Source organism: Astatotilapia calliptera, chromosome 14, assembly GCF_964374335.1.
Source record: "Astatotilapia calliptera chromosome 14, fAstCal68.1, whole genome shotgun sequence".
In the NCBI taxonomy this organism is placed as follows: Eukaryota; Metazoa; Chordata; class Actinopteri; order Cichliformes; family Cichlidae; genus Astatotilapia; species Astatotilapia calliptera.
The window spans coordinates 5,853,248-5,878,156 of NC_137435.1; the positions used below are offsets into that span (position 1 = coordinate 5,853,248).

The window sequence follows — 24,909 nt, forward strand, 5'->3', positions numbered from 1 at the left end:
GGAGAAAAGCCTCAAAAACATTCCTACAAACCATTCCCTTTTGGTGGGTACCTGCAGAAATCTTTCAAAGGCTCGGATGTTTTTGGATATTATTTTTACTAACTAATCAGCAGCAAATGGGCTTGTTGAAACATTCAACAAGCCCATTGGTCCATAACGGACCCATTTAGCAGATGCAGAGCATTATCAGAAAGTAAAGCAGGCAGATTAGAGCACCAGCAGATTTAGCCAGTCTCAAAAACAAGATTTTGATTAAATTATGATGCCACTTTGCTGAAAACTGCAACCATTTTCTTTTATTGCAAAAGCTAGATGGAAAAACAAAACAAAGGGGAACTGAATAAAAAACATAAAACCACTAATGCTGTTAAAAATATATTTTTAATATATGATAGGAATACAGTGACTTGCAAAAGTATTCGGCCCCCTTGAACTTTTCCACATTTTGTCACATTACAGCCACGAACATGAATCAATTTTATTGGAATTCCACATGAAAGACCAACACAAAGTGGTGCACACGAGAGAAGTGGAACGAAAATCATACATGATTCCAAACATTTTTCACAAATAAATAACTGAAAAGTGCAAGCCACTGTATTCGATGCAATAAAAGTTTGTAATAAGAATTTGACCATCCCAACTGATAAATGAAATTGACCTGGACATCCCATTTGGAATAAGCCTATTATATGATATTGCATATGATCTTTACATACACCACAGAGACAACCATAGCACAGAAACAATTACAGCGCTCATGGCAGACTTTCACTTCCAGGGTAACTCTGCAGGGGCCAACACAAATATTAACCTAATCTAAAATGTCTCAAGAAAAATCATTGTGACATGCATATTATTCATCACAGATGATTTTCTAAAGTCATTATAAATCCAAGATTGTGCCCTGGCGCCAAGGGGAGAAAAAAAAGATGATTAATGGATCTGATTTAAGGCAAAAATCTCCATTTACAAGCCAGACAGGCCACATGTCTAAATGTCCGGAGTTGGATTCTTCACCATGACTTTAACATGACTGGTAGACTTACATTAAAAAGCACTTCTGATAATGTGTTATGGAACGTGCCAACTGTAACATTTTGCATTTTAATAATAAACGATTATTTGGTCACGTGTAACAAAATGCCAGAGGCATATATTGCTGAGAAAGAGGAACAGCTTTTGCACTATTGAGAAACAGATTATGTTTCAGAACCCAGCATCCTTTTAACTGCTCTTTCAAACTCACTCATATCTAGAAAGAAGGAACAGCAGTGCATAGCAACTTACAGTTGTTAACTTGTGGTAGTTTAAAAGTAATTTTTAGTTAAGGTCTACAAAATCACCAGGTACAAATTTTTTGCCCAACAGTTCTAACATGTAAACAACACTTTACAGTCCAGGCTGCGGTTTGTTTTCTGATCAACATGCAGCCTAAAAAAAAAAAGCAAAGTCCTCTCACGCTTCAGTTCATTTGAGGAGTCCTCATGACCTGGAGGTGAATACCTGTTCGTTAGACTGACTGCTCCTCACACCTCTCTGCTGTGCACTGCTTCCTCCTGACATTTGCTCTCCAAACCATGCTACACCTCAGAGAAACCAACACTAAAGTCTCTCCATCAAAAATAACTTTCAGGGAAGATTAGCTGACATTTTTGCGGGATGTAATATTTTATCACAGGGTTAAAGCACCCAGAGGCACTCTGACACATATTGGTTTAAAATAAACAAAAAAAGACCCAAATCAGGGTCTGCTATATTTAGCATTACCACATAAAACTAGTTTTTATGTGTATTGTCTCTTTGTCTTTAAAAGTAGAAAAAAGATCGACAAATAAAACTTATAAAGATCTATTCTATTGAAATAACACTGATTACATTAACACTTGTATTCACATTAGGCACTACAAGTCGGTTCTGTGGAGTTACATTGTATACAAATATGACTTTAAGACACGGTCAGTTAGCATCAACCAAATAACAAGAACAACACTGGAGATACTTCGGTTTCTTGACTGGACTAAATGACTTTGTCTCTAAGCTTAAAGGAAACAGCCCATAATAAATCAACGTGATAAGGAAAAAAACATTATCTTATTACCTTTAAGAAAAAATAAAGAAATCATCATAAATGAAAGAAAGAAACAAATTACATGCCAGAAGGCTAAACAATAACAGCCAAACTTTGTTGGTGTATTTTTTTTCTTATTTAAAGTGGGTGTGCAGCACATGGGGTAATTATAGGGTAAATAGCTCTAAAATAAGAAAACCCCTGGTGTCCTGTCAAAGAGGTACAGGAAACCTGGTCACTCATTTCTCCTGGCTGCCAGTTTTACTTCTGAGAAAGGCTATTGGTATAGTTTTTATTTTTTGACAGTGGTCCTTTGATTTTTGTAAAAATGTAAAAATACATTCTAGAGTGTCACAGTGAAGAAAAAACAACTTAAAATCCCTGATCATCTTCCTCATGTTCAGTTTATTTAACTTTATGCGTGAAAAATGTGCAAAAATGAGGAAAACTAAAACAACTTTGTCCCCACAAGTGATAGTTGGTCCCCACAAGTACAGTGGAATGCCAGTTTTTGGTCCTCAAAGCTGTTTAAACACACACACACACACACACACACACACACACACACACGGGACTGTCTATTATGGTTGGTGTGATTGTTGACCAAGTGTAAAATGTTGGAACCTGAATATAATGTTTGTTGCTGCTGTTCACAAACAGCTTATTCAGCAGTACCAAAGCGTTAGACAAACTAAACTGTTATTGATTTTTTTATTTTTTAATGCTGTCAGGTCTGGGACCATGAAAGTGTCTGCCAAGTTTTCCCGAACAAGAACTGCTTACATGGCTTGAAAAACTGCAAACATTATCATAAGCTTCCTTGGATTTAGTACCAGTGCAGGGTGTTATTTTGTTGCACGTAGGCTAAGAAAATAAAGTTTTACTCGCCATTTGGGCGTATGCTCTAGAGGCCAACTGATGAACCCTTCACAGGTCTGCTTTTTTTTACCCTTGTGGTTTGCAACTTACAGAAACCAAACTTTACAATTTTATACGCTAATGCAACAGTACCTTTAAATAAAATGCACACAAAAACACTAATTCATGTATTTTGTACATGTTCCAAAATCTCTTGCTCTAAAGCTTTATCCAATTCATATCAACATGTACACCAAGTTACAATTATGAACTGAATTGAAAGGAAACCAGAACACCTGAAGAAAACCCCAAAAGTAAAAAGACCTTCTTGCTGTTAGGAAAGAGTGTAACTCCGTGCCACTGACATACAAGACTGATAGAGAATCTATGGTCTATTGAATGAAATTTATTAAATTCTTTTTTTTATTTTTGTTTAACAGAATATAAATTTCAAAACATATGGGTATAGTTAATATTGAGAAATGGTGCAAATAAGTAAGTTTTATTGTACCTTTATGATCCTTGAAAAGGTACACACTATTACCTTGAAGTTCACTAATTAAAAACTGATAAATCTCAAGTGCACAAAGAGGAAACACACTGCGTTTGACCAGATCTGACCTCTGACTCATTATCTTCACAACTTATATGATCTCCATTTCTACTATTCTCACTGGTGAGTCACCATCCTACTCAGGGATTAATTAGCACAATGCAAGGTACACTGACCTGCAATTAAAGTGCAGAGGAGCTTTGATCTTATATAACAAGTATTCCATACATCTTCAGTAATTTTCAGTTGAAGGAATTAAGTGCTTGCACATGAAAAATGAAAATTTAAAATAATGTTGATCTCAATCAAGCAGGCATTGAAAAACGATTTTTCGAATGTTCATTGTTTTGTTTACTATTCGTTTGTCTTGTTAATCAGGCTGCTGCTGCTGACTTAAAAAAACAACTTTAATGTTTGCAGTTGTTAAAATACAAGCTCATAATTATCCAATGGGATAATTAGATACATTAACAAACTGTTCAGGAGCAGATACGGGTGAGTAGGAAAGTGAGTGTGTGACAGCGAGTGAATCATTATCCCATCACCCCAGCTGGTGAGGATGTGACACTTTGCTTGATATCGCTGGAATGAAAAAATCTCTCTTCCAAGTCAAGAACAGAGCTACTCTCAGGGTTCAAAAGGACTGAACCACAACAAAATATAAGGTTCATTTGAGTGCAGGGTGTGCTTGTGTCACACTCCTGCTGAACGAATCCCGCTCTGCTCTGATGGACGAGCACAGAAAACAAATGCTGGCAAAGAAGGAAAGTGTACTCCGTAAAATGCTTTGAAAACTGAATTTGTTTAAGTGTTGCACAAAATGCCTACAGCGAAAATATTATCAGTATTGTGCACGTTGTTTCCTTGTCACGATTATTGAATATATTGCTTCCATCAAAGCAAATTATTAAGATGTGCCAAATCAATGTAAAGTTCAAGATTTGAAGGATGTTAATTCTAATAATTATAAGCATAATTATAAAAAGTTATATAAAGCATGTCTGGGAAAGGTTCTGGGAAACATATAGTAAGCATATACTATACAGCCAGAGACTGCTTTACTTGGTTGTAAAGGCAGAACAAATTTCTTGACTCCTCAGGTCCAGTCCATGGGACTACATACTATATTCTAAAGATTTTAAAGATTTCTATTCAGTTGCAGACATCACTGTTATACCTGAACTTACACTCACCAGCCCCTTTGTTATGTACCTCTCTTCAACGGCTCTTAACTCTCTGCAAATGTCTAAGGAGCCAATCACAGGATAGCAACTCAGTTCATTTAGGCATGTAGACATGGTCAGTGCAAGTATGTAAAACGGAACATCAGAATGGTAAGAAAGGTAAGCACAACATCCTTGTTGTTGACAGACAGGCTGGTCTGATTATTTCAGAAGCTCCTGATCTGTTGGCATTTTCCTGCACAACCATGTGCAGAGTTTATAGTGAATGAGGTAAAGGAATTATCCAGACAGTGGCAGTTCTCTGGGTGAAAATGCTTTGAGATGATAGGAAGGCAACAGCAACTCAAATAGCCATTTATTACAACCACGGTATGTCTCTGAACACACAACATGTTGAACCCTCAAGCAGATGGGCTTGAACGGTCTCTGGTCTGATGGGTCTCGAGCTATTCTGCAACATTAAGAGGATAGCCTCAGAATTGAGTATGAACAACATGAATGCATGGCTCCATCCTGTCTATTATTAGCGGTTCATCCTGTTGATGGTCTACTGGTGTGGGGGGTATTTTCTTGGCACTTTAGGCCCCTTGGTACCATGTGAGCATCGTTTAAATGGTGAAACCTAACTATCCCTTTGTGACCACAGTGTACCAATCTGATCACTGCTTCTAGCAAACTAGCGGACCATGTCACAAAGCTCGAATCACCTCCTACTGGTTTCTTCTGCATGAGCTCCATGTACTTAGATGACCTCTACAGATTTCCATTCAACAGAGCTTTGGGGAATCTGCCTCATGGATATAAAACTGACAAATCTGCAGCTGTGAGTCTATATCATTGAAATTATTCTTAACTGTTATATATTCAACGGTTTTAAAAGCTACTGAAAATTTAAAATGTTTTATGTCATGATGAGAATTATGAATGTCATTATTGAAGCCCAACTTTGCACATACAGTATACCGTTTCCTAATGTAGTGGAGTATTATATTTACTTTGTTGTTTCCTGAACTATACTTGTGCCAGTTTCTCTAAGTTACCATTATGGGGAAAATAAAAATTACATATTAGCTGACTGACTTACTATATCATTTATTTGTTTTATTATTACTTATTTTTTTAGTCTTTGCTCTCCTCTCTTGACTTCCCTATCATTCTAGTTTTTGTAGAGCTTAACCATCTTCCCTCAGTCTGGTTCTGCCAGACTGGGTTGTGCTGCATAATATTTTAAGGTCTTTACCTTGGCACCATAATGAAATGGTTAGCAATGTCATTTTATACCATGGGTTTGTACCTCTTGGTCCGCTGTGTAGAGTTTGCATGTTCTCACGTGTCTGAAAACATATTAGGTTGATTCTAAATTAGCTGTTGGTGTGAACAGCTGTCAGCGTCTTTGTATTACACATGTTCAGGCTGTACCCTGCTCGTCGCCCAGCTAGGACTGACTCCAACATCCTGCAATTCTAGTTAGGTAAAAAATATGGATGGAATTCGACTAAAAAGCTTATTATGGCTAAAAACTTTGCATTCTCTGACAATTTGCACATTATGCCCGATGCAAATCACAGCTAGCATTAATTTGGAACTAAAGATTACAGTTTATATCTGACACCAACTCTCCTTAGCATTTGTTTTGTCTCCAACAACTTCTATTGAAATATGGTTGGGCTGAAACAACAGATGTTATTTTCTTCAACAGCCTATTTTTACTGCAGTAAAAACCAACAAACACTCATAATGTGCTCTTGGTTCATCTCTACCACATCTTTCACATTTCACATAGTCATTATGTTTCTTTCCTGTTAATGGCACTGAATTGTGCATCTTCAGCGAGTAAAACTATAATGCATTAAGCATCATTGTCAGCAAGAAGGAAAAAAAACATTTCTACTGTCTCCCTGTCTCTCTCTCTCTCTTTCTTTTTTTTTTAAATGAATGTGATATATTTTTTTATCCTGTTGTTTACGACCACAAAAGAATTGCATTTTTCTAAGCATGTAAGAGCTGTTGATTTGAAGTGCTGATTCTGAATCTTAATGAGTGGGACATAATGAGCCAGCAGCATGAGTTGTCTCAGCTGATGGTTTATTCAGCGTCTGCTGAACTGATGGGAAGGCTTTTGAGCCGATAGTGTTATTTTTCTCCATGCATACTTGCATTGCTAAGATCATTTTCATTTTTCAATTGTCCCACCAAACACAAAACACTGCATGTTACTGTCTGCAGAGTGGATGCAAGATTTATTGAGATATTTCATAAAAATCACTTTTAACACCCTGGTACTAGGATGCAAGGTAAAAAATTCAACATCTACTCCAATATTCTAATAATTAGGAAAAAAACACTTATGTATTCAAAGAGGAACACTGAAGCAAATTCTTTGAATAAGGCTCAGTTATACACTATTAACAATAAAATAAACTAGGCACAAAATTGTAATGTCTCAAGCAAGTAATCATCTGTGAGGTGAGTGAAGAAATAATTATGATAAAAGATGGTCTGCAGTGCATTTTCCCTCTGAACGTGCTCCACACATTTGATGAGGTGTTTGATTTCTGCGTCTGGGCATTTGTCTTGACTTGAAATGTGGGTTTATTAGTGCAGGAGTAACAAACCGTAAACCACAACCAGTTTTACTTGAGGGGTTGAAAAAAAAAAAAGAAACACACTGTTTCAAGCCAACCGCTCTTCTTTACAAGCCAAGGTCACTGCATCGGCCAAATGTGGCTGGCAGTACATTTGCCGTCCTGCACTCATACCTCTAAAGACTTGTGTCCTCACGGTGTAAACCACAAGCTCATTCCCCTGAGAAAAAGCCTGGGTCAAGCTGATGATTACATCAGGGGGGCAGGCTTGCCAAGTGTTACTATCAGTGCCAAATGCTCTGCTCTTTCTCTCACACATACCAGATTTGTCTACATGCCCATTCAGGCTCTGTCCTCCATTCTATTGTGTGTCTGTGTGTGTTAAACACTCTAGCTCACTCAAAGCAAAACTATTTTACTCAGACATTTTTTACTACTGTTCTCAGATTCTGAAACCCCTTTATGCTGTGAGTCGGTCACAGTACAACTCAACGGAGATCAGTATATATAATATATATATATATTTGCAGCCCTGCGACAGACTGACGACCTGTCCAGGGTGTACCCCGCCTCTCGCCCTATGACAGCTGGGATAGGCTCCAGCGCCCCCCGCGACCCTGAAAAGGATAAGCGGAAGCGAATGGATGGATGGATGGATATATATTTGCACTGCCCTTCAAAAAAGGATTGAAAAAATCTGGAAATGGAGTTAAATTCAGAAGACTATATTTCACTGCAGAATCCATTAGTGCACAGAAGACACGTCACACTTTAGCTGCTCCAGGATGTCGTCACTTTAACACAAATATTCTTTTTCGGGAACATAAAATCTAAAATATATTCACAGAGTTGATTGCGTAAGAACAAAAATAATTAAAACTCTGCACAGCTTCATTAAAGATGTAGAATATATATGAGCTCTATTTTGCTTTCATAGTACAGTTAATTAGTGTAATTAGGTTAATTTGGCATTGGTGTTTTGTTATTTTTTAATTCTTTAATACTAAAATTAAAATGTACCTTTTCAGTTGGTCATCATTTGCGCCGTAATGATGCAGTAACCAATCATGTAATGTAATGTGAGAGATCTAGAGGAAACCAGACAAACTCGACCACACTTTTTAACCCTCCTGTTATGTTGGTTTCCAGGAACACCAATTATGTTCCTGGGTCAATTTGACCCGTGCATGTTTACTCATCCAAAAGTGTGAGAAACCCTGGCATTGATTATTTTACAATTTTCTTGTATAATTTTGATTTTTTTCATTTCCTTTAGTGATGCAGATGACATGTGACATCTCTTCTGTTCTGGGTCAATCTGACCCGCAACATAACAGGAGGCTGAGAACAGTAGACTGAGGACAGCATTCCTGGACCAACATGCAGCTTTTTTTTTGTAAACAGATTTAAAAATCCTGCTCCTTGGTTTTCAGTTAAAACAAAGATGTAGAAGAATGATGCTGCATTTATATTTCAGCTCAGACATATAGCATCTGTCTCATCATCACATCCAGTTCATTTCATGACTCAGAAGTGGTAACAAAACAGATGTGTGACAGAGAATAAAGGTAAAAAAGAATCAAGATTTACCTGCCAGAAGATGGTATCGATTGTGCTGCCCAGAAAGCCTTCTCTTGTTTCAGATGAGAGGAGCTTGGGACCAAGAATCGTCATGAACTCCTCAAAATCAACCTGCCCGTCCCCTGATGGTGAAAGAGAGGACAGATTGTTGATCAATGACGAAGCACTCATGGCATTTGTCATCTAACAAACATCTAAAAATTTTCCCAATAATAAAATCCATCATCGTTAGTTGTTTTCTATCCTATAATGTGATTTATTTTTCTTCTGTGAGCTGCAGATGCACAAAGGAAAGCAGTTATTAGTAAGCAGGAACCTGTGGAGCTGAAAAATCAAGTGCAGTTCCTCTAATGGCCACTTGTGGCAGATATAGTAGAATAGAATAGAATAGAATAGAATAGAATAGAATAGAATAGAATAGAATAATCCTTTAATTGTCCCACAAGGGGAAATTTGGGTGTAACAGCAGCAAGAAGACACATATACAAACTAACAGTACACAAGACACAGAACAGAAACATAAATAATTTTTACATATTTACATCAAGGACAAATACACATATTTACAGCCTGGTAGAAAAAATAAATTTTGATCTATGCAGCAACTTCCTTTTCATTAAAAAGCATGTGGAGGGTGCAGTTTTTACAGTTTAAATACAAAGTTAATTTATGCATTATTAAGAATGTGGCCAGTTTGACTGGCCTCTTGGAAAAAAGTGAATGTATAGACAGTCTTGAGGCCTCTGGGGATTCAAAAGGTTTCTACAATGTGTGGGAGAAAGTGTTGTTCCACCATAAACAGAATTCTGGATGCTGCGCTGTCTTCGCCCTATATTATTTGAGCCAGCATGCTTCAAATAACACAGTTCAATATGACATTTACTATTGAGATGAGACATAAGAAAAAAAACTGAGTTCTGACTAGATCTATAATGCAGACTGTGGAGCAGATCAAAGTTTGCAGCTACTTCATCACTCAAAACATGGAGTCCTGCCGTGAACATCAATTCCAGCAGCACTGATCTCAGATGCCTGCTGATAGTTGTTACAGCTACTGCCAGAACAAAGCATCAAAACTTTGAAGACGGGAACAATTCAAACAAACAGATCAGAGTTTTATATTGATCCAGCTGAATGCCCTTAAATATATAGCCTTTTTTGTCTTATATAATGAAACCCCCAGCAGGGTTTCATTATCTTCCCTCTGTAGCGTTTGCCCGGTTTCATAGTTTCAGTGTTTAAATGACCCAAACCTACACTGACAATAGTTGCTGCACATTATAGGTTATGGGAATTGTGAAAAATGAGATGAGTTGGAAACAAAATCACCAAAGCCCATAGAGAATTGCAGTCTCCGGATTTCAAATAAATTTGCTCACAGACACACTCTGAATTCAGTCCTATTGAACAAAGGCATGACATAAAACCTAAATAAAGAGAAAGTTGATTTTGAACAACAAAACACGTTGAATTCTTTGTCATCTTTGGTCTTTCAAAACCTAGTTTGTCTTTCTTTTCTTTTTTGTGTCCTGTGTTTCTCTGTCACTGTTGTAAACTAATTGCTCTTCTCTCTTCTTCCCACCTGCTCCTGCTTTATGTGCAGATGAGTATCGGGCCTTGTCAGTGGAAAGTTACTGATGCAGGACACCTCTATCTGCCCCTACCACTCCCTTCAATAGCGACACCCACTCTGGAGGATGCTTGGCACAGTAACATGTCATTGACTTCTGCCCATACACATTCAGCAGGGCAAATGCAGGGCTACAGGCCAGATGAAGCAACATCAGGATTCGAGGATGTCAAGCTTGGAAGATGGATGGATGACAGTAGAGGTGAAGGTGGACTGGGTGAAAGGGTTCAAGGTAAGACAGGATGAAAAACAATCATGCATACATTTAGAACAGACTAGTATACACACATGTTATGGGAAGTTGTTTAAAGCGCCACTATTGTTTTTATACTAGGTAAGACTAAAGCATCTCAGGAAAAAAGACACCACCACCAATACCAAAGATGAATCATAATACTCCATAAGCCATATTGTAACATGCACCTCCCACACAAGGTGCACTCTGCACTGCAGAGGCTGCAGCCCCCCTGGAGGTCCAGAGTGGAAATCAAGTGGGCAGAAAAAAATAAATGAATGAACGAATGATCAGCGAGTTAAATACCTGTTTGCGGCAATCCTAGGATATTTTCTGCTCTAGGGAATATGAAGAAGCTCCTCACAAAGCATGGGGGCATGAAGGAAGCCGCTTCAGAATGAATAATTCTAAAGTAGCTCTGAAGTAATGACTAAAATAGCACTCCACTCAGCCACCTGCTTTCCCAGGAGTGACAGTCTGCATTTACTGGAACGAACTGATGGGCTTAAAGAATTAAAAGAAAAGTTTTCCTTTATTTTCTTTTTTTAGAAGGTTATTTTCTTTTTAATGCTGTAAATAGTAAAAGAATGTGATAAAAAAAGGAAAAAGGAGAATGTAAGCTGGGGAATAACTTGCATTAAATGGTTGTGTCAGCTGTTAATTAGCTGTTGAAGGCATTTGGGGCCATGTGAGATGCCCTGAGATGCCCGTACGATTGTGTCAATTTTATTTGAGGTCCAAGTAGGACAGACACTGTTAAACACACAAACCATAACACCTACAAACATTAAACCTTATGGAATAATCCAAAATCCTCCCCCTACTACTTTTAACTAGTACGCCTAAACTACTGAACATAGGTGGTAACTTTTCTTTTTTGACTGATATCTTTGAGAAATGTGGTTTAAATTAATTTGTCACTGAAATCTTTGCCTCTCTGTGTTTGCTCAATTTGTCTGTCATGCCAAAAATGTAACATTTTTAAAACTTTCCGCTCTCTTTTGACAGCTCCTCAGAAACCCATCAACTAAAAAGTGAGTTAAAGTGACTCTTAAGGATTTGCTGCATGGAAGGCAGATCGTGGACCCAAATGCAGAACTTGGCAGACAGAAAATAAACGCAAAATCCACCTTTAATGCTGATCACTCACAGGTAATCCAATTCACAGAGCAGGGAATCCAAAATGTACAAAAATCATAACACACAGGGCAAGGAAACAAACCGCAAAGAGGGATGACATGACAAAGGACAATAGGAGATAATATATACACAGATCAGGCATAACATTGTGACCACTAAAACAATAACAAAAGATGTCTCTTTATCATGGCTCTTGTTAACAGGTGGGTTATATTAGGAAGCATATGAATGTTTTGCCCTCAGAGTTCATGTCTTAGAAGCAGGGGGGAAAAAAAGCAAGCAATCTGAGTGAGTCTAAACACAGGCCAGATTGTGAATGTTAGACAAATGGATCAGAGCATCTCCAAAACTGCAGTTTTTGTGGAGTGTTCCCAGTTTGCAGTGGTCAGCATATATCAAAAGTGGCCCAATGAAAGAACAGTGGGGAACCAGAGACAGGGTCATGGGCAACCAAGGCTCTCTGATGCATGTGGGGAGCAAAGGCTGGCCTGTGTGGTCCGATCTAACGGACGAGTTACCGTTGTTCAGATTGTTGAAAAAGTCAATGCTGGTTCTGATAGGAAGGTGTCAGAATACACAATGTATTACAGTTTGGATGAGACTGCATAGCTGCAGGCAGGCTGACCCCTGTCAGCTGCCAAAAGCACCAACAATGGGCATGTGAGGATCAGAACTGGACCATGGAGCAATGGAAAAGATTGCCTTGTCTGAAGAATCGTGTTTTCTTTCACATCATGTGGCTGGTCGGGTACTTACCTGGGGAATACCTGCTACTAAAATGCACTATAAGAGGAAGGCAAGCCAACCGAGGCAGTGTGCTGCTTTGGGGAATGTTCTGCCGGGAAACTTTGGCTTCTGCCATTTATGTTGAATATGAATGTTACTTTGACACTTACCACCTACTTAATCATTGTTGCAGGCGATGTACATCCTTTCATGGGAACGGTATTCCCTAAAGTTGGGGTGGGCAACTCCAGGCCTCAAGGGCCGGTGTCCTGCAGGTTTTAGATGTGTCCTTGATCCAACACAGCTGATTCAAATGGCTAAATTACCTCCTCAACATGTCTTGCAGTTCTCCAGAGGCCTGGTAATGAACTAATCATTTGATTCAGGTGTGTTGAGCCAGGGTGAGATCTAAAACCTGCAGGATGCCCGCCCTCGAGGCCTGGAATTGTCCACCCCTGCCCTAAAGGCTATGGCCTCTTTCAGCAGGATGATGTGCCCTGCCACAAAGGAAAAGTGCTTCAGAAATGGTTTGAGGAGCACAAAAGTGAGTTTCAGGTGTTGACTTGGCCTCAAAAGTTTCCCAGGCTCAATCCAATCATGCATCTGTGGGATGTACTGGACAAACAAGTTTGATCAAGCCCCGCCGCATAACTTACAGGACTCAAAGGATCTATTGCCAGCATCTTGGTGCCAGATACACAACACATCTTCAGGAGTCTAGTGTAGTGTGACCAGCACAATATTAGGGAGGTGGTCACAGTGTTATGCCTGATTTGTGTGCATATGTCAGATAACAAGGGGAGAGGTAAAAGGTGGGAGGAGAGCTAAAACGAATATAGAAAACAAGACAAAGGAAGTAAAACCCAACAACAACCAAATAGAACAGAAAAACAAGACTAACTTGACACAAGGAGACAAAATTGAAGAAACACAATGGCAACACAAAAGGTATCAACAAGAACTAAAAAAGGTACAGACAACAAAAACCTCATAAACACGAAAAAGCCAAAAATAACACGCTTAAAGAAAACTATAAAGAATATAGAGCTTTAATGTCTGAAAACCAAAAGAAAGCATGAACCTGCAGAAATTGAAAACAGTAAAAAAAAATTAAGGGCATTAAAAAATTATCTCCAGTGTGAGAAAGCGGAGCTATGAACAATCTCAGGATTTAGCAATACACACAAAATCCACTGATTTATGTGCATATTACTACAGCGAGCATTAAATAGTTTACCCCAGTGTTGTACATTTTATTCCCTCCACTTCTAAGAAGGTGTTTCTCCCCAGTGGTGCTGTCAGGAAGGCAGCTCCTCTGGGAAACAATGTGTTCAGTTTGCTTCTTGCTACATTGTTGTATCGGTTTATGTAATTCCAAGCCTGTGTGCATGAATACTTCTACAACGTGCATTAACACATGCATTAGTTCAGTTGTTTTAGTAGCACCCAAACTTTTTACTTCCATTACAGAAGATAAACCAGATAAAAACTCGTGTGCAAACTGAATGACAACAAGCCATGTTGATTGTCCAATTTGATAATTACTACTGTTTAAATTATTCCTCGATGCTGTACCAAACATGCACAAAGCCTCAAAGAAAAACAAACAAACCACAGTACAGGGTAATTCACTCTTCCCTAAAACACCACAGTTGCATCTCAGCTCCCATTTTGATGTATCCGCAGTTTCTGACAGCTGAACATTATGCACAAAGTCACTGAGTCACTTTCTGTGTCTGTCATAGCCCAAGCCACCTGCTTTTGAACAGTTTCTTCCTGTGTTATGTCACAACCAAGCATTTCATTTCAGCTGGAAACAGAACAATGAATTATTAAAGAAATATGCAGAATCCTGCTCACTGTAAAGATAACAAATCAGGCAAATGACAGGAGGGAATAAAAGCAAATGTTGGTATTCAGAATTGACAGATTGAAGACATGACCATTATCAGTACAACAAAGAACAAGTGTAATCTGAGTGAACAACAAAGACTGGTGCAATGCTGTGATTAGGAACAAAGAAGAGGAGTCACACCTCTGCATGAAGGGCAAACAGAGCTCAGCAACTATCACATGGATTGGTTTGGCAGAAGAGAGAAGCAGAACACATAACCGATCAGTATCTTCTGGAGATCAGCTGGAGTTGGCAGCTGGGCAAAGAATCAATGGCTGTGAAAGAGCCTCACAGCTGCCCACCTGGCCAGGATACAATCACCATCATCCATTCCCACTCATCTGCTAATACCCTTACTCTCCCTCATTCAGCGCCCCCTTGACGCTCTTCATCAATACATTGCTGGACATACACACGAGAAGAGAATTGCTGAATTGCAAAATAATTTCTTTCAAACAACATGTGCTGAATTTTTTTCTTATATTTGTTTGTGCACTGTGTGTTTCTTTGAGGTCATTTAGCTCATGCAGGATTTGATGTGTGTGTTGGCAGATGACAATACCCATAACATTTCCAGTTAAGCTCCCAGTACTCCACAGTTCCATGTCTACTGGCCTCCTGCATTAGTGCCATCTCTTTTTTGATCCGAGTTACCTTATTCTATGTTCATTTTCAAAATTAGACTGTATCCTGACTCTGTATTCAGCCAGCTCCAGCATTCAATACTGCCCAAATAAAGAAAAATCCCCAGTATTTTGCTAAAGACATTTATCGATACAAACAAATTGACCTAGTTGATTAAAAGAGGTTTTTGAAACCACAGCAAACTCAGATTCAATACACTAAGATAAATGACAAGAAAGGGAATAAATAAACAAACAGCTCTGGACGTTGGTGACAAAAGCTGCTGTGACAAAAGTAACCTCAACTTCTGGTTGCGGCAGACGATGCAACAAGATCCGGCCCTGAGGCACAGCAGCAGTTAGGGTCTCCGGGGATTCTGTGGTGGATGAGTCAGAAGCATAAAGGCAGTCTAACTTCTTAAACTTTAATATTCAGCCTTGAACATTTATAGTATTCCACTCTTTCTGAGACTGAAAAGCACTTATCAAAGCCTCTGATAGAAACATGAAAAATGTGAATATTTTTTCAGCAATCTGACATTTGCATATTGCATTTTCCCATCCCAGTCTTATATAATTTTAAGAGTCTACCCTTTATTAAATGTCAGTCACAGTTAACGTAGACGACCGTATTGGCAGAAATGCTCTGTGCAAAAGAAGAGAAAGCTTAAGTTTGTATTTTCTTGGTGCTGAGAGTGTTCTCTCTGAGGACAAAAAGTTCAAATGTCTCAGGTGAGGACAGTGCTGCAGAAATAAAACTCAGCTAATTTCTTTATGTTGCAAGAATCTTATACATGTTGTTGTTATAATGCATTTTTTTAAATGTACTTTCACACACCAGACTGTCAAGTTATGAAGGAACTACAATGACATTATACAAATTGTACTTGCTGGGCAACCATTGTGAAAACCCACCTAACCGACAAAAACTATGCCCATCTCACGCATGCATACTTTTGATTAATCTCCAAATTTCTTCATTTACTTTGCTCTCCTTGGGCATCAATTTCACTTTGATAATTCAATGTGTCAAGAGGATAAAGCAAGTAGCTGAAAACAAGAATAGTACAAAGTCATGCAGGCATGAATAAATGTTTTATGCATGAGACGGTGGGAGATGTAATCAGTGCATCTGAAGCCTAAAGAGTGAACAGAGAAATATTGCAGTTTACCGTAGATATTTGTGAAGTTACCCGTTGATAAGACAATAAAAACTGACGGTGTGTACATTTTTATTATGCAACACATGAGGGAAGATCCCATTCTGCACTGCACAGAGCATTTTCACATGTGTGTGTGTGTACATGTGACTCACCATCCATGTCTAGTCTCTGCATGATAATGGCCAGCTCCACCTCACTGGGCATGTAACCCAGAGACCGCATGGCCATGCCCAGCTCCTGTTTGGAAATGAACCCGTTTCCATCACGATCCAGCACCTTAAACGCCTCTCTGATCTCTGCCAAGACAAACAGGATATCGACTCAGCATCTATAAATAGGGCTTACCCCTCCTGCTCCCAGTTTGGGGAATCAAACACTTGTTCAGCGTAGTTATTTTTCTTGGTCTTTCGCATTTCTGGGATTCCTTTCTTTGGCAATGATATGCTTCTTGAGACTTTTATTTCACAATACATTCAATGAAGTCAAACTTTCACCTCATTCATCATCATCATCATCCACAGTCCTTCCTCTATCTTCTTCCCTCTCCCTTACTTCCTGTCTGACCTAGCTTTGGGCTGTGTGATGCAATTGGTCTCGCACCACTGCCTCAAGTTAACAAGATCAATTCAGACCATTGATTCATTTTCTCCACCTGCTGTCACAGCCACCGTCACCTCAGCTTTTCATGATTTCACCTTCTCCACTGTAACCTGCTGGTATATGATATTATCTTTGATTGGCGCTTTTTGAGGAATGTATACAAAAAAAAATCAATTTGAGCCAAAGGTTCACACTTCAGAATGCTCTAATATCCCTAATAGGGTCAACGCAGACATGTAGTTCTGGCTGTGAACAGAAAAGCTGAATCCACCTTCTATTTAAACCTTCTGTCTATGAGGGGCAGCCAATCAGGAGAAACTTGGCTCAAAGTGGGAGAGAAAAGGCATTCAAATTGTTCATTTAAGTCAATGAATGAACTTAAGAACTGCACTGAGGCCGATTATGAGGCAAATTATTATTATTTTTAACTGTATATTATGTCGACTCCAAGAATAAAAACATAAAATCTAAAATGAGCAGATTAGGTCTGCTTCAATCATCCAAAGCTACGCTAAAAGAGGTAGTTAGAGTGGGACTTGCTTCACTGCTTTTCGTCCCTTATAAGCGTTAAATTTGTGACCTTTAGGATATTGGATTTTTCCTTCAGTCGATAGAACCATTTACTGTGTAGAATAACACCCCTACCTATGCTATTCAACAGATAAGAGAAAAACACATTTTCATCTTCCCATCCTGCTAAACATCCTTCTTTGTTGTTGCCTAATAAACACTGAAGCCTTGTTTTTTGCTGTAGTGTGGTTTAGCATGTTCTGGCTGTTCGAGTCACCAGTGCTTATGAGAATATCTTCCCTGCTGTTACATGTAAACTACAGGGGAATAATAAAACTGAAAATACCAATTTGGTGAAGCTCGTGTGTAACGTTCAGCTCCTTTTGCGATTGAAAGCAATGTTGATTCAGCTAAATGATCATTTTACAGTGTAGTTTGCCTTCTGTTGAATAAGACTGCAAACATACAGTCAGAGAAGGACTACTTTTGTCGCCACCGTTTATCATTGCACAGTGTTTTTAAACTCACAAGGTATGTAAAAATTTTGCACTGTTAATGGACCATTCATCATCACAGAACGAAAAAAAAGTTTATTCCCACAGCCACAGGTGTGAATGTATGTGTAGTAAAGCCGTGAAGACAGTGTAGTGAAGACAAGGGATGAGTGGATCTGCATTCTTACACAGTGACCATTAGAAAATCTTGACCCAGATACACCAGAAACCCCAAAATGTTACCCGGTGACTTCCTAGATGCGGCTTCCCACACTGGTCACATCATTTGATAAGAGAATAAGTTCGTCATATAAAAACTGTTTCTGCTTTATAGAATGATTTGAGAAAGCTTTAAATTGATAATGAACATGCATATTCAATACCATTTATCTGGATGTACCGTTTTCAGTAGGAGAAACGTTTCATCACTCATCCAAATGACTTCTTTAGTCATCTGAGCAACTGAAGCTGAGCTCACCAATTCTCAGACCAGAGACAAAAATGCCTTATTTTTACACAGCTGGTTCAGTAACTGCTTGATGTGTGATCAAGCCATCAGTAAAAGAAGTCAGCAGGCTTCACTGTGCTTTAATAAATACATATTTCATAAGTGTGCCTACAGATAAGAGAGGATGCATGGTAAGAAAAGGGAGAGAGACGGACAGGCGTCTGGTGTTTTTTTTAAATAGAAGAGGAATGTCACTTCTCTGAAGAACACTATGACTGCATGACATGCATGAGCACGCTGTTGAGCACTGAATAATTTGAGACGGGAGAGCACAGTAGATGGTTTATGGGGGCGATCGTGGCTCAAGAGTTGGGAGTTCGCCTTGTAATCGGAAGGTTGCCAGTTCGAGCCCCAGCTTGGACAGTCTCAGTCGTTGTGTCCTTGGGCAAGACACTTCACCCGTTGCCTACTGGTGGTGGTCAGAGGGCCCTGTGGCGCCAGTGTCCAGCAGCCTCGCCTCTGTCAGTGCGCCCCAGGGTGGCTGTGGCTGCAATGTAGCTGCCATCACCAGTGTGTGAATGGGTGGATGACTGGTTGTGTAAAGTGCTTTGGGGTCCTTAGGGACTAGAAAAGCGCTACACAAATGCAGGCCATTTACCATGGTTTAACCCAATCCTTCCCAGGAAATGTAAAAGCAGAGGACATTTACCAAATCACTATGGAAGCAACAACAACAACAATAAAAAACAGTCACAATCAGTTTACATCACATCCGAGACTCAGAATCAAATCCCTGCAAACAAAATGTATATTTGATGGTAGCTAGTGTTTGTTTTTGTAATATTCTCACAAGTGCATAAAAGTAATCAAAAAATGGTTGGATGATAGCAAATATTTTAATGACAAATGAGAAAGAAAAAAAAAGTCTTAAATAAATGACATTGTGTTGCAATTAACTGCTTTGCAAAGTAACACACTAAAAGCATTTTATCTTCTCGCAAATGATTAATAATAAAGGATAAATGGTGTGTAAATAATGAATTGTGCCATTAAGCAAAGAAGAGTGCCAACTGTAGATAAATAAGAGGATTTTGTCCCTGTTGACCTTTTTCAAAATGGCACGCTACTGCTTCCCCAACCAGCTGGTCCTGAGCACGTAAAACATCATCATCGTTTGCAAGAACACGAGACACTTTTCTGGAAATAATGTGTCCCAGGACACACACACACACACACACACACACACACACACGCTAACAACCCATCACATCAAAGGCATACATATTAGTTTGCCTGCAGTGTACCTCATGCATAAATGATTGATTTATGATTCTAATTAGTTGTAAGTGTAGGTGTGTGTGTGTGTGAGTGTGTGTGAGCAGATGCCTGTCTCCCTGTGTTAGAGAGAGGTCTTATATTCATACCCCCAACACAGTATTACATGGGTATTTTTAAAATGGTATTTGTTTTAATGTATTTAAGTATTTTTAATGTTAACAAATTGTTGTATATTTGTGTTACATAGAAAACCGATTTTATTCATTTGTACCTTCATTTTTTTTTTTCACTAATTCTTATTATGTTTTTTGTTTCTGAAATCTCAAAAGGCCTGATTTGGATTGTGGGATTGTTTAAAGAACATTATTAAAAAATTAAGTGGTATATTTATAATACCTCAAGTGCAGTTTGACTTCAATTTTCAGAGAGAATAAAATAACTGATTGATGCAGACACAATGAATGAACATTACATTGTTAGATAAATGTCTGAAGACATTTTTCAGAGGCTGCCTGACTTTAAATTATAATTTTAACCGTTTTTAAATAATAATAATAATAATAATAATAATAATAATAATAATAATAATAATAATAATAATAATAATAATAATAATAATAATAATAATAATAATAACAACAACAACAACAACAACAACAATTTTTATTATTAGAGTTTGGTGCTGTGTTAATGACTAAGTATTGGATTCTGTACTGTGTTATCCAGTGTGACTGGGGTAAAGGAAAACACAGGCAGCACCATGGACAGTTCCCCAAGCTCCTCCTCAGATGAGTTGTTTATTGAAAACTGTGTGACTGTATGTGTGATTCTTTGTGTTTGTTGCAGGATGCAAGAACTATACATCAGGTACTCTCCGCGCTAATTGCACAACGAGTTTCTTCCCTATTGGTAACTGTCCTGGTGCTCGTAGAAAACAGAAGTGGGAACAGCTTCTTTTATCCCACTGGAGTTGGAAATGTTTGTTGTGTGTCTCTTTGAGTCTCTCTTCAGGTTGGCTGAAGGAACTCTAAATTACCCGTAGACTTCCTGCCATCTGCTCTAACTCAGCATGCTTTGTGAAAGAAGAGCCAGGAAGAATTTCTTGCACCACCCTCACAAAACCTTTAGAAAAAACTGAACTCACCCAGGTCTGCCTCTGTGGATGCATATTCATCTGAATTTGTGGTGGAGTGTTTCGATACTATTTGATATTATGGTGTCTGTCATCCGGGCTATTACATTAGAACTGTCCCAGTGCACCTTCAGAATTACACTGAATGAAATGTCAGCTGTGTGATGAAAATAGTTCAATAAATTTAGTTTTCAGTCATAAAAGATTTAAAAATTCATTATGTCTTGAAATTCAAACTTTTGAACTAGTTTAAATTCTCTCAAGCTGCCCTGTGGTAACAGATGAAGTCATCTGATTTGCATAAAACTTGAAAGATGAAGACTCTCTAGGAGTTTCTGTAAATTCACACATGCAACCAAAGGTCAATGACCTCATGCAACTCTCACCCTGGAGTACTAACCTCACTCAGCAACAGCATGACTAAGAGATCACATAAGGTCAAAGCATACAGTTAATCATTTGATCTTCTGTAAGTAGCAGTTTTCAAATATTATGAGATTATGATCAATTTTGTGAAACTTCACAGCCCCAATATTACTGAGAGTCATGTAATAATAACATCTTTGTAATAAATGCTCAGTTTGTTCTTCCAGGATCTAACGCCACAGACTAACATGGTTTTCCCTGATATATTCCGGATGGACCAGAGAGTACACAGGGAAGGAAAAGTCTTGAAGTTTTGTTGTTTGTGCTTGTACTTGGTAAGGAAAGGCTTATTATTCTGCAAAAAGCTCTTTTCTGGGCCTTCCTTACACCATAATTAAATTTATGTAATGAATAAGACAAAAACTGTCCACTTTTAAAGAAACCAATGAGGTGCAAAGAGGTTACAAATGGCTTTTAGAGCTTCTTAAGATTACACTCAGGTCACAGAGCAAGGGCAACGCTGCAAAAAGGCTTGTGTGGAATGGCATGAACAATATTTCACATTCAGATGATCAGAGAACAGCTTATCGAGTGCGTTTCTGAGAATTAGTTATAAATCCTACATCTTACAAGAGATTTTCCCCATTCTAGTTATAAGAAAATACACGGAAACGTGAACTCTCTTTGATGCTGTAACATGGAGTGAAAACACTGGTCAGGATCAACCTCACATATTAAAGTTGCCTTTCTTCCAGTGCAGCTTCTGGTGAACAACTGCCAGCAGTCTCGTAATGACTGACATATTTTAAATCTTACAGTGGTGTACCTACTGTGAGAAACACTTAAGAGCCTGCTGTTATCTTCAGTAATCCCTGCTGGCAGCAGCAGCTCCTCCTGAGAGATAAAACATTAACAAACTAAACAACAAACTCAACAGCTGAATGATTCCACACTACCAGTCATATGAGAGCTCAGCCTGCAGCTGCAAGGTTTTTAATACCCCTGGACAAACAGTAAATATTGTGAAGCAGAAGTGTTACATGTGCAGAACGCAGAGGCTGAGTAATCTGTATCAGGGGACTGAAACTGAAGGGCTACAGGGGTTAAAAGTTTACAAGTCTGTTATTTTTCCAGAGTGGAATGATTGCCCCACAAATATCTTTAATGACTCTAAAAACCAAAAAATTTGGGTGCACACATTTGAATTTATTTTGGATGGACATACAGGCTCAAATAGTAGTGCTGAAGATTCTATAATGTTGTTTAACTTTACAAGGCCAAGGCCAATTAACCTATCAGTGATCACTATTGAATAAAGCTGGCAGTTTGTCTTTGTCAGGATAAGAAGGATTTGTTAGACAGCACTCACTGGATTAAACAATACTCATAACAATGGGAAAGTCAGAGTCAGTGAAGACAGTGATAATCTAAAGATCTTCTAATGATTGAAAACTGTAGATTAACACAAGATAGAAAAGTCTCTTGGAGTCAATTTTAAACAACTGTAGATTCAAAGTTCAAAGTTATTTGGACACCATTTTACCAAAGTCTGGATGAACACTGAAACTGTCACCCTCAGATGAGAGGAAATTGCCTGAGATGTTCAGGGACCAGGAAACTGCTGGATCACTAGCAGCACTGTTCACAATAAATTGAGTTTTATATCACCATGCACTAAGAGGGTGCGGCTTAAAAAAGAAGCTCCTGCTCCAAAAATCAACACTTTCAAACTTGACTGAAATTTGTAGCTGCCCACTTGGACAAGCCAAATGGCTTCTGGAGAAAAGTTTTATGGTCAGACAAGATAAAGATTGGCCTCAATGAAAAAAGATGTGCTTGCATGCAAAAAAAAAGTGAGGCTTTCAAACTCTGTATCAACTGTGGTGGTAACAGCATGCACTGGGGCTGTTTTGTTTCAAGTGGTACTGGTACAGGTGGATGGAGTACTGAGGAAGGAGAACTACCTCCAAATTCCTCAACTTCACCTCAAATCAACATCTGGAAGGCTAAAACTTGGACACAACTGGATGTTCCAACAGGACAAAGATCCCAAATACACATGAAAGCAGGCTAATATTCTGGAATATTGTAAGATGTATAACTTCTGGAACTACCTTACCACACCATAGTTGTTTTTAAAAAATGGCTTAAAAAACAAACAAACTAATCAATACTAAAAATTAGGATCATCACCGACAGTCCCCTCTTTATCTCCTCTAGTTGGCACAAAACTTCACACTGCACCTGCAGACAGCCAAGCACACAGTTGCTCCCCTCACCACAAGTCGTGGTTTTATTCCGACATGCAATTCCCCAGAAAAGCTTCTTGTTTCTTCTTTAATTTCTAAATGACATAGTGGACATTGGTAGCAATCACAGACATCACTGGGAAAAGTAACCTGCACGACTGAGACACATTTTGTTAACAATATCAGTTATGAGGGCCTGAGTGAGTCACACCTGGTTCTACTGACTTTCACTATTCAAACTAGTGACCTGTCTGCAAACCCACTGTAATACCATCCAGCATATAATTCAGGGTAAATACTTATGCAGTAATTACAGTGCTGGCAGGCTACAGTGACTCAGTCATAGCGTTTTTAAATGGACCTCATCAGGACCCTATAACCACAGATCATTTCGTATTCACTAAACAGCGTGAACCCATTGAAACAGGAATGAGGAATTCACACACAGCAAATCCCTTCGTGCATATTAAAACTCCGTCCTGACAGAGTATCTGGCCATTACCATGCCTTGCAATGCCAATTTTCCAGGCAGCAGCTTAATGTTGCATCAAAAGATTAATATTTTCAAGGTCTTGGGAAGTCTAGCTTGTTTGCTACCTGTGAGGTTGCTATTGCTGACTCCAGCAGACCATTATTGATCAGGTTTGTGTTGTACGGGCCCAGGTGATTACTCTCAGACATACTGCAAAACAAAGGGTTCATAAACACAGCGTCTGGGACAGAGAGAGGCCAGCAGACCACAAATGCTCCTGGTAAGATAAGCTATGTAGAGAATACTGCATTTCTGTGGCTGGTTGACTCGGTGAGGCAGATGCTGCTCGTGTTGTAGCGCCGCATTGTCTCTCAAAGCGTTTCTGGCAATAAAATGAACAGAACAGACTCTTTTGGGGGGGGAAAAGAGATCCACATAGATTTAGAGTCTACAGTGTGGACAGGCTTATCGTCCAAAATACTTGTTTTTTTATTTTACACATAATTTTTTCCCTTTACACACAGTCAAATATTCTTTAAATGTTCAATACCTTTGTTGGGTTTCAATTACAGGCTAATTGTTCTCTGACCTTTTTGTAACTTTTTCCTAAGTTTTTTGTTGCTAATGCACAACCATGTCCTGCAGTGGTACTTCTGAGAAAAAAAAACTCGTAAAATATGTATGTGGGGTAATCAGGTTGTTAGTTCTTAACTGTTGCAAATCTGCAACGTCTGCCTGGAGAGGGTTAACTCTGTTCCTACACCCTGCTTAAGCTGGCATGAAGTGTAACTAAACATGAAGCCACAGTGGCTTTATAATCATTTGTATGCAGCAACATTTCCAGGTCACACTATTTAAGTCTAAAAAGTGTGTTTTGTTTTTTTAACTCAAGGCCTGGACTTGTGTTTGTTGCATAAATAAGTTAACAGTTGGTGAATAAAAGCCTAAACCTGGCTTTGCTTTTGCTGAAGACACAAAACACATCATTTTTTATTTATTTTTTAATAGAAGATCCTTTATGGATGATTTTCTTCTCAGGTTTGAGTAACAACATATAGCAGTAATGAATATTAATATATTAGCTGCATGATGTTGCCAATTACTATGTTGGTAGGAA

General features: G+C 38.7%; 1 protein-coding gene across 1 annotated transcript in view; it reads right to left on the minus strand.

Annotated features, from left to right (window-relative positions):
- The window catches only part of LOC113036012 (calcium-binding protein 8), a 57,180-nt gene that overhangs the window by 24,428 nt on the left and 7,843 nt on the right, over nucleotides 1-24,909 (minus strand). Inside the window, exons 3-4 of the mRNA XM_026191992.2 lie at nucleotides 16,396-16,539; nucleotides 8,842-8,954 (exon numbers count right to left, since the gene is read on the minus strand). Coding sequence (XP_026047777.1) covers nucleotides 8,842-8,954; nucleotides 16,396-16,539 — 257 coding nt within the window. The remainder of the gene's footprint in view (nucleotides 1-8,841; nucleotides 8,955-16,395; nucleotides 16,540-24,909) is intronic.